Source organism: Sinocyclocheilus anshuiensis, unplaced genomic scaffold (genome assembly GCF_001515605.1).
Source record: "Sinocyclocheilus anshuiensis isolate Anshui unplaced genomic scaffold, SAMN03320099.WGS_v1.1 scaffold677, whole genome shotgun sequence".
NCBI lineage: Eukaryota > Metazoa > Chordata > Actinopteri > Cypriniformes > Cyprinidae > Sinocyclocheilus > Sinocyclocheilus anshuiensis.
The window spans coordinates 227,264-238,028 of NW_015539875.1; the positions used below are offsets into that span (position 1 = coordinate 227,264).

The window sequence follows — 10,765 nt, forward strand, 5'->3', positions numbered from 1 at the left end:
GGAGTCCAATTAATCTCAATCAAACTGCAGTTGGGTTATTTTGATTAGGTAAAAAAATACAGCTAACTAACACAATAAAACACAAAAAAAAACACGATAACATAATAAAAAAAGCATGATTTTTGAAAATAAAAAAAAAGAGTTATCTGCTTTTGCAAATAAACTCTTCATATATATATATATATATATATATAATAGTTTAGATTATTCAGGAACACATTCCAAATGATTTATAAACAAACGTTTCGTAATGTTGCATTATAATCATTAAAGTGTTTTCAATCTGGTGCGTATCCGCGCTGGCTAGTTTGTGGAGAGCATGGTTCTTCAAGTTCTGGAGAAGTGTGTGTTTGGCTAGGGTGGGCTGGGACGTCCCAACACCTCTCGTTTTTCTTCAACCTTGTGTGTGGCCGCTCGCTTTGCACGGCCCGACCTCCCATTGGACAACTTAGATGTTATTGGGAGGAGCCTTACTGGCAGCAAAAGGGGAAAAGAATTGGAAGTGCGCAAAAGTATTATGTAGTGACCGATGCTTAGCGTTCAGAAGTTTTCCAATGCGCGCTCCGACAGACAGAGGCGGCCAGTACGCGAGTCCAATACTATAGTCACATTTTGTAAATACGGTGGCATAACGTGGACTCACGGTTGGACTGCCTTCTTGGTTTCAGAGGAGGCGCGGGTCAAGCGGGTTTGTGGATTGCTTCAGACTTCTTGACGTCTGTTCTTCGCCAGCGCCGTTTGAAGAGAAGTCATGCAGGCGCGCTATTCCGTCTCCAGTCCCAACTCGCTGGGAGTCGTGCCGTACATCAGCAGCGACCAAAGTTATTACCGGGCCGCCGCCGGAGGGGGGTACACCGGGATGCCAGCCCCCATGAGCATGTACTCTCACGCGGCCCATGAGCAGTACCCTGCCAGCATGGCGAGGGCGTACGGACCGTATACGCCGCAGCCGCAGCCGAAGGATATGGTAAAACCGCCATACAGTTACATTGCGCTCATCACCATGGCCATCCAGAACTCCCCAGACAAGAAGGTGACCCTAAACGGCATTTATCAGTTCATAATGGAGCGCTTTCTGTACGCGGGCGGGGATCGCTCGGGCCACTTGGCCACCACTACCGCCGTGGACGAAACTCTGCCCGATTACTCGATCACGACCACCACGTCGTCCTTAAACCACGGGAATCCTCAGGAGGGCCACCATGCGCACCAAGGGCGCCTCGCCTCATGGTACCTAAACCAGGCCGGAGACATTGGCCATCTGGGCTCCACGTACCCGGCGCAGCAGCAGAACTTCCATTCGGTTCGAGAGATGTTTGAATCGCAGAGAATCGGTCTGAATAACTCGCCGGTGAACGGGAATAACAGCTGTCAAATGTCGTTTCCCCCGAGTCAGCCTATATACCGCACGTCGGGGGCTTTTGTGTACGACTGCAGCAAGTTTTGACCAAACAAGTATAGCCTATTTTTCGTTCTCCTTCTTCGTTTTGTTTTTGTTGATTTCCCCTGTTCTCGATACCGAGAGACGCTGATAGCTATTGACCGACTCTTCCCCCGTGATGGACTGAACAGAAACCGAACACAAACGCGAATCAGACACACTTGCTCTCGGTTTGTTAAGGACAGTGTTACTTCGAATAACACGTAAGTCTTCTTCGTTTTTGTGAGCTATATGCTGGGCTGTGTTGACTTGCGTCAGACGTTTATGGACTTGTTATTACGTGTAAATTGCATATAGTAATTTATTTCTAAAGTGTAGCCGGATATTATGGACCAAACACCAAAAAGTGTTTCTAAGTTGAATTGCATTCATTGTCCAAATGTTCCACTATAACAAGGAACGTAACATGTATAACGCCATATTCTTTCAAATTATCTCCTTTTGTTGAAAAAGTATTCTGAAGGAACTGCATTGTTTGTTTAATAAATTGCCATGCTATCTGAGTTAACATTAGGCTACGCCTGATTTCTTAAACCCCTGTCAGGAACACAACTGTGTGCTAGTATAGAGTAATAATGCATTTAGAGCACAATAGCTTGAAGAACGTGCCAATAACCTCCATAAATGATCCACATAAGCGTGTCGAAATGATTCGGCTTTGCTGTGGCACAGTTTCTTGATCCAAACGCCCGTCTAATCCTAAAATGCACCAAGAAACGAATAAATATGATTTGGTCAAGCACGCTGATTTATATGAAAATAATCATAGGCCCTGCAAGCACATTAATATTTCAGCATTTTATGGAACCCTGCAATACTAAATATGCATTCATCAAAAAAATTATTAAATGCTATTTATGTCTAGGTTTTAGTCATTTTTATCCTTACTCACTGCATAACTTTGTTTATCTAAATTTAGCAACATTTTACGCTTATTTTGTATATGCTAAATAAATATATTGAATATAAAATATGAAAATATCACGTGATTCAATTAAATTTAAATTCTCGAGAATCCACGTCCCGCAATTAAGTAAGGCGGAATTCAGACGTATAATCGTATTATTCTCATTACAATTATTATTACTGTTGTTATTATCTTTATAGTAACTGTAAAAAAAATCAGTTGTAAGCGAAAATGTGTTTAATGTGGCAGCATCAAATTAATCTTGGTTTAAGTCAAAATATTGTTTAATGTGACTGAATCAAATTCATGAGTCTAGGTTACACCACCAAAATCATTTTGAAGGTTTAGATCAGATAAATCTCTTTAAACAACAACTGAATATTTTATGTTTTTACAGAGCAATAGCAGTGGTAGTAGAAGAATCAACTATTGCCATGCAATTTAAATTTTAATTGCTGTGAGGTGACGACGTGTTTTGTTATAATTTGCTCTTACGCAACTCCATAAGCAGACTTGGACTGTCTGTCATCGTCGTGACCTGAGGCGTTTGGGAACAGAGTTTGGTCATTGTAATTCAGCGCTTGTGTTCAGTGTCCACGTGTTTACTTGCGCATAGCTTGGTTAATATCATACCAGACATGCCGAGGATACTCACATCACCACTAGAGGATTCAGCAGGACTTCTAGAAGGCGCAGCATGTGGGCTTCAGAAATATACTTAAAGAGGCGCGTCCTCAGAAAAGGCCTAAGCAGAAAACCAACTCCTGTGTACAAAAAAAAAAAAAAAAAAAAACGCAATTTTGGAGTCATGAGACGGAAAAGGCAGAAGGGGACGGGGGTCAACAGGGAGGATGTCGGCCGCAGGAGCACCACAAAATACCGCAGGAGAACAGCGACACGAACGTGCTGCCTTCTCCAGATCAGTCTCTTAAATATGCATGATTTCCAGCTCCCTCACGAGCATGCAGTCTTATGGGACTTGAACAGAGCGGTGTGCGTTATAGCACAGTCCAGGTGAAGAGAAGTGCATTTTGCTGCTTGCAGGCCTTCATTTGAAATTCCACATGCAGACTTTCATTCGAGCTCTTGGATTGAGAGAGATCCCGAGTCCTGCGCCATGCTGCAGGCTGGAGTGTTTTAAGCGCTGCAATCTCTCGTTCTTGAAACGAAACATAGCTGTTTTACCCAAGATTAAGAGCCTACATGTTACGTGGCAAAAGGCCTAATCGTCTTCTAATTTTAACATTCAAATAATTAATTGAAATGCTATTCATCATTTGTTCAGAAAACAGAAAAGTTATTTAAATATGAACTAAGCATAGCCGAGCGATATTTTTAGCAACATGAAAGCGGCTGTTGAAGCCTAAACCAAACATACATTCCAAAATAATATTTGCTACAATTTATGTAAAATGTTTCTCTTTAATACCTTTTCCGTTCTAAAACGTACTTTTAAAATGTAAAAAAAAAAAAATATGAATAAAACGCTACACAAATCCTGACGATCTCTGTCAACATTATTTTATAGACATTGGATTTGATGTGTTTCAAGCACTTGTTTTTCTTTATCATTTTGTTGCTCAAATGTTATCCTGTGTCCAGATATTTAGGTGGGCCGGCCATTTTGATATAGCCAATTTGATATTAGACTACTCTGTATATCAGCATTATTTTTTTAATGCAATATGTTTTTATGTCTCCACCTTCAAACGGTTCCGCTACATTCCTGTACGCACATCCATACAGCTTCCCACATGGATTTGAATCAGACATCAAAGAGCGACATCTTCAGAATTCCTTTGATGTCAAAACATCCCAATTTTAATTTCCGTTTAATGCTATATAGGAGAAAAATATCGACGAGCAAGAACATCTTATGACAATTTCACTTGACAGAACTGGCAAACGCAATTGATTTTGCTGATATGAAGAATAAATCGATACACTGGAGAAGATATAATCTCTCTAAATGCCACAATAGCGATATACTGTGGCTCATTGAAAAACATCAAACAAATGCAAATGAAAACATGTAGTTTACGTAAGAAAACAAACCGTATTGCTATATGGCATAAATAACACGACAACATCAAAATTTCTAGACGAAGTATAAGCATTGTAATACGTTTTTAAATTAAATTATTATAAATTATTAAAGATTGGAAATGCTCATTTGATTTAATTTAATGCTCATGTATCAGAAGCGCAAGTATCTTTTTTTCTCTAGCAGAATCACGCCCTCAAATCAGCTCTGGTCCACCGATCTATTAAGCTGTTTACCTACTGAACTATATTTATTTTCACGTCTACGTTCGTTATTGCACAGATGAAGAATATTGCGCTGTGTTTACCTATATATCCGTTTCAGTGTCAAGATCGTGATGAGTTGCTGGCGCTTGTGGTCTGCTGAGACTTCTGCTGATTTATCAAAGACAGTGTAAAATGCATAACAGAAAAAAAAATCAAAAGATGTGATATGAATTTTCAATAAAGCTATCTCCAATATTTAAGAGTTTGTTGCTACAGCAGCATACTGTTTGAACCTTTATCCACCAATATGACAGATAATAACATACGTGTTACATATAGATTATTATAGGCTATAATCACACGTGTTCATATTTCAGTATTGTTGTTTTTCAACCACCTTGAAAAGCAAACAAAATATCTCCCAATCAGATGATTAACTTATTGTTTGAAGATGGGCAGGCAGAAATGTATTAAATGAACAAATATCGTTGCGGATACAAAACGGTAATTAGAGTGTTTTAAACATGCACGCCCTTTAAACTATAAAAAACATCTTTAATTAATTCTGTATTGTCCTTCAAATGTAGTTTGAAAATGCAGCCGCTTATTTACAGTTTTGTTTGAATGAATGAAACACGTATTTTTCCTGTCTGATGTTCTTACGTTTATATATTGCAAACCAGTATAATTGATAACGATAGCCTATTGCAACAACATTGTGTAGCGGCAACTTATTTCATAACATGGTATAATTTGAATTATTCGGTACTTATTAGTCTAATGCAACTTGGATACTAATGTAACCTAACCAGCTGGATCAACAGTAAACACTCATCCACAAATACGCAGTTCATTTGCATCGCCCAGGTCACGCGCTAAAACCAAACCCACATTCTGGATCAATCCGCGTCGGTATACACGTTTCCATTTCCCGGGTGAGTGAGGACAGAAGAGTTGAGGTGAGAGAGAAACACACCGTGCACCTGTATGCTTGACTGAGCGCTGAGGCTGAATGGAAAAGAGCAGCGTCTCAAACTCACAGTTGCTGCACAGAGCCCAACCTCAAAGCGCCATCTGTTTTCAATTAGGAGTCCACATAGACTCAGACTCTGTCTGACAGTCAAACTGCCAGTTAAAGGCTCAAAGACTTGTCCTGAAAAATATCCCACCCCGTTGCCTCCTTTTTAGCGTACTTCGAAACCCACGATTTTTCGATTTAAGCTGAATAAATGGCTTCCCCGCGGGTGAAGCTCTGCAGAAGAGTTTTTGGGACGCGAACCCATCAGTTCAGGTTACAGAATCAAAACGAAGTGGAGTCGACAACAGGTTTTCGCTTAATTTAATTAAAAAACAACAGCAGAAATATATATTTTTTTACTACACGTTTAAATTTAGACCAATTTTTTTTAGGCTGCTACACGCTTAACTTTAGACCGCATTTCCAGACATTGGCCGGCCTGCTGAGCAAAACATCTGAAAGCCTCAACAATTAACCAAACCAATTTCTTGGCATCTCCATCCAGTCTGCAGCTCTCACATACATCCCACACGCACATCACCGGCTCCGTTTGGAAGGCGCTCTTTGCGCGAATAAAGGGACCAGTGTGATTTTAGACTTAAGGGAAATGGCTGAGCCCACCGACCTTTGGATAACCCAAGCACCCTGGCACAAAAACGCGCAGCTCAACACAGGCTCGCCTTGAGTCCAGACCCTCAGCCCACCTCGCCATGTGCAGCCGCTCTAATTATAGCCGCTTTTGCCTCAATATCTCAATTCTGCTGCTTTGACATAGAAGATTTTGCCTCCAATTTAAATGTACGATCAGATTTTCCCCCTGACGTCTTGGCTGCCCTTTCCTATTTTAATTACCTCAGCCAGAGAGGGAAAAACATGATCGTTTGTGAGAGGTCTTGATGAATGAAACCTGCACGTGAACCTGTGCTTTTATTATTATTTTTTTGCTCGGGTCAAAAAGTCACTGTCTCTTTTAAGCATGTCTTAATTAAACACATTTGCACGAGTTTAACAGTAGAAATGGAGCTGGATATCGAAATGAACTTACATTCCGAAATAAATTTTATTTAGAGTAGCCTAATGTCGGTATTATTTTTTGAAAGGTTCAGGCCCGTCCGATTAAAAAAAAAAAAACCCTTCAAAGTAACTAAGCTCCTACTGGCTAGAAAGAAATAATAAACGAGTAAATAAACGAACGAATGTGTGAAGTTGGAATGACTTAATAATAATGTAATAAATGCCCCGTTCAGCATCATTTGATCAAAGTCTATTTTAGTAGCTCCGTCGTTATGAAGTTTATTTATTTTTAATTTGCTATGTGTATAAAGGATATAAATATAGTTTTATATCAGCATTCACTAACGACAAAAATGCGCATTTTAAGTGATACTCATTTTAAACCGGTTAAAGTTTATATAAATATCCAGTCTCCTCTGAAATACAATTCACGACCTTTGTTTCCTCTTTTCAGCACTGAATTTCTTTTTGACTCATGCCTTTTCCTGGTTATCTCAATACGCGTGTCCTTTTAAGTATGTTTTTAAGACATAAAAAGGTAATACTGCAAATAACTGGTGCACAACAAAATTTAGCACAATCATAAGTTAATAAATTAACAAAAGCTTAGAATTCAGGGGTTTTAAATGCACAGGGTTAATTTTAATGGCGTGCCATTTATATACTAAAATGTAATACTAAATGATGCTTCTATCAAATAACAATAACATGTATTTATTATTTATTTTATTATTTTTATTTATTTATTTTTCATGCTAAGGTTGGTTATAGGTCACTGATGCAACATGGTTATGCTCATGGCTTTATTATTGCCTGCCTATTGTTACAAAAAACGAGAACACTATTAGACTTTAAATATATATATATATATATATATATATGCACTACATATTTATATTGCTGTCTTTCTGTTATATTGTAATTCGTACATTAAAGTCTTACTGTATACAGGATCAGATATAAACATAAACCTCATCTTTAAAAATAAGTAAGGTTTCTCTTCCTATGCTCATAAACAAGATATTATAAGGGGATTGATAATAATCAGCACTCTGAGATTTATACATACAGTCCCAGGCAGATGTTCACCAGTTTTCTTCAAGGGTTCTAGGATCTGTTTTTGTGAGCAGGATCAGTATAAACATGCAGGACATCTGAGCCTGGATCTCTTCTTCTGCTTTGAAATACATTATATATACAGGTGCAGAGATCTTGGGACAAGGCATGAGATGGGGATTTATTTATTTTATTTATTTATTATTTTTCTTAAAAAAAAAAAAAAAACTCTTCTCCTACAAATGTGTAAGCAGCCAGAGAGCACGTGGGTCAGAAATACCATGTTTGTTTTACTAACAAGAACAATGGCAGTGGACAGTTTGTGTCATACTTGTGTAAAATGCTGGGAAATGTTTTGATGGACAAGTTTAATAAACATCCTAAACTCATCTCGCAAAGTACCAGCAACATATTGATAATCAGTTTTACATCATTCTTAGAGCATTTTCGCCTACCACCCACTGCTGGCTTTATTTGGGATTTAAGGTACAGAAACACACAGAAAGGAAAGACATTGTTTTAAACTAATTCTCTTTAAAACAATTGTGGTTAAAACTATGCATCAGCGCTGCTGTGTAAGAGGTAATAAAACCGATCTCTGGAAATTAAACTTCACTTAAAATAAACAGGATAGTGACTGCGGCAGAATTTATAGATGCTATAGATGACAAACAGAAGCAAAGGCTTCCTCTGACTGCATGCATGCGGTCCGGGGATATTTGTTCAGGAGTTTTCTCTGCGCAAGATTATTTCTTGTTTCCACTCTGATTATGATCTGTGTCTGTGGAAAAGGAAACCAGGATTTACCTCCTCAAGCGGAGTGTCATAAACACACACACACACACACACACACACACACACACACACACACACACACACACACACAGAGACAGAGTCAATGTTAAAGTCAACATGCATTCATAACCCATTTAACTTCACTAATTTGATGTATTTCCAACTGGAACAGGACACTCGATCAAAAACATGACGAATGGGACTTAACTGTATCTCCAAATGACATTTAGCTGCAAGGAGAGGTTAAAAGAGAAGATGACTTGGCAAAGTCATCTGAAATAGAAAATCAGAGTTTTAGAGGTGGAGAGTTTTAATGAAAAATTAGACAATTTTATTTGTTATTATTAGTTTTTTTTTTCATTTTAGCATTACATGCAGTGCTGAATTGTTCAAAATAAGAGCAGGAATGTCTACTAGAAAAGTAAATAAGGTCATTTTTTATTTCATCTTGACTTTAAGGTGTCCATTAGCCACTTGTGTGCTTGCACTTCTAATGTACTTCAAATCTTAACAGTATATTCTTTTCATATATTTCTGCTATATTATTACAGCATTCCTGTAGCTCAAACATTAGAATATGGTGCTAGCAACACAAAGGCTATGGGTTTGATTCCCGGGGAAGCAAGAACTGATATAAAAAGAAAAATCTGTGCCTTGAATACAATGTAAGTTGCTTTGGATAAAAGCATAAATGTAAGTGCAATACAACAAAATACCACCCAAGTGTACTTAAAGAGAGTGACGAGAGTTTCGTAACTTAAGTACACTTTTAAAAGTTGCACTTTTAAATTATGCCATATGTAAGAATGTGATTTAAGTACTAAATCCAGCAGATTAAAAATGAAATGTTCATGACAGACGTCACAGCCGACATCTTAAGGCGACTGGCTGCTGCCGGGCAGATTTCATCTCTCATTTGCTTAAAGTTCAACATTCTTTAACTTTGCATTGCTCTCACAGCTTGCTTTGCTCCGCTGTCAATCCCACAATCCCTGCTGGAGCCCATCGCTCAGCTCCCACTGAGAATACACTGACAATTCTGCTCATTTCCACAATAGATAAAAAAGAAAATCTTATGCTGAAGTCTTCTGCTTCTCTTGCAAGAAATCTCACGTGTCTCCTTTTGAGATCTCAAAAACATCTGTAAGCGTACATGACAAATCAGAGAACAGTGTGTGTATGAATTCATCAAAAGCCACAAGTGTCAGAATATCCACACTCAAAATGTCATATGCACAAATGTATGTTTCAAATAATTCATTTGGAATTATGACCAGAGACAATGGCCATCATATGGATCCAGTTATGGGCCACAGCATTAACCTCAAATGCGTCCTGTTTTATCAAATCGAACCGTGCTCACTGAAAGCGCTCGTGCACACAGTGGAGAAACTCAGTGAAGCGGGTGGGGGTCCTGGAGAAATGCTTACATTAGATCTACTCAATTGAAACATTTGGCAGAGTTCACTGATATCGTACTTTTTATAATGTCTCCAGGAATGCGCACTGCACAAAACACTGGCTTAAGTTACAGGTAAGACGGAAGGTAAAACCTACGAAAAATGCAGTAATATGCCAATGCCGATGGTCAAAGGCCGAAATGGACACTTGATAGTCCCTCACTGATGTTAGTGAGGTATGGCAAACGTCCATGTTTCTCTTTGTCCTTCTTTCTCGCTCTCTGAACCCCCCAGAAATCAAGAGCACACTCACACACACACAAACTTCAGAAAGACTCAGTCAACAGCTCCTTTATTTGACCTGGTTAGGCAGAGTTCTTGTTTACAGGCTACCATTAAGTTTGGTTTCCTTTTTCTTGGCCGAGTGTGGAAGACATCATGTCAAAATATTAAAGTCACTGTGTGTGTGTGTGTGTGTGTGTGTGTGTGAAGTTGCACAAAGGACAGAAAATGTGAAATAAATGCCTTCTATGAATGACCCTCATTTTGGCTTCTATATTTACAGTATATTCATGCAAATTTGATATGTTTGAAGCTGATCCTGACCCTGGACAGACCACACAGATGAATACACACACACAGCCACAGACATGGCGGTGAACTACAATATCCTCAAAAATGTCCTAAAGCTGACAAAAGTTGCAGACTAGTCATACATTTCTGTCCACTTGAGCAGTATGTGAATTACACAGGGAATTTACAAAAGCTTTTCTAGCATTTTTTCTAGCATAGCTTTTAATTGTCTGGTGCAACATACACACACACACACACACACACACACACACACACACTCACACACACACACACACACACACACACACACA

At 38.7% G+C, this 10,765-nt stretch overlaps 1 protein-coding gene across 1 annotated transcript; it reads left to right on the plus strand.

Annotated features, from left to right (window-relative positions):
• The first annotated feature begins 532 nt into the window (after positions 1-532).
• On the plus strand, positions 533-1,953 carry LOC107685283 (forkhead box protein C1-B-like). The gene has a single exon (XM_016481814.1). The coding sequence runs from the start codon at positions 752-754 to the stop codon at positions 1,445-1,447; it is 696 nt and encodes a 231-aa protein (XP_016337300.1). The 5' UTR covers positions 533-751; the 3' UTR covers positions 1,448-1,953.
• The last annotated feature ends 8,812 nt before the right edge of the window (positions 1,954-10,765 follow it).

What these genes read in the sequence shown, in the direction of transcription:
- LOC107685283 (XM_016481814.1), top strand. Translation starts at nt 752, where the DNA reads ATGCAGGCGCGCTATTCCGTCTCCAGTCCCAACTCGCTGGGAGTCGTG.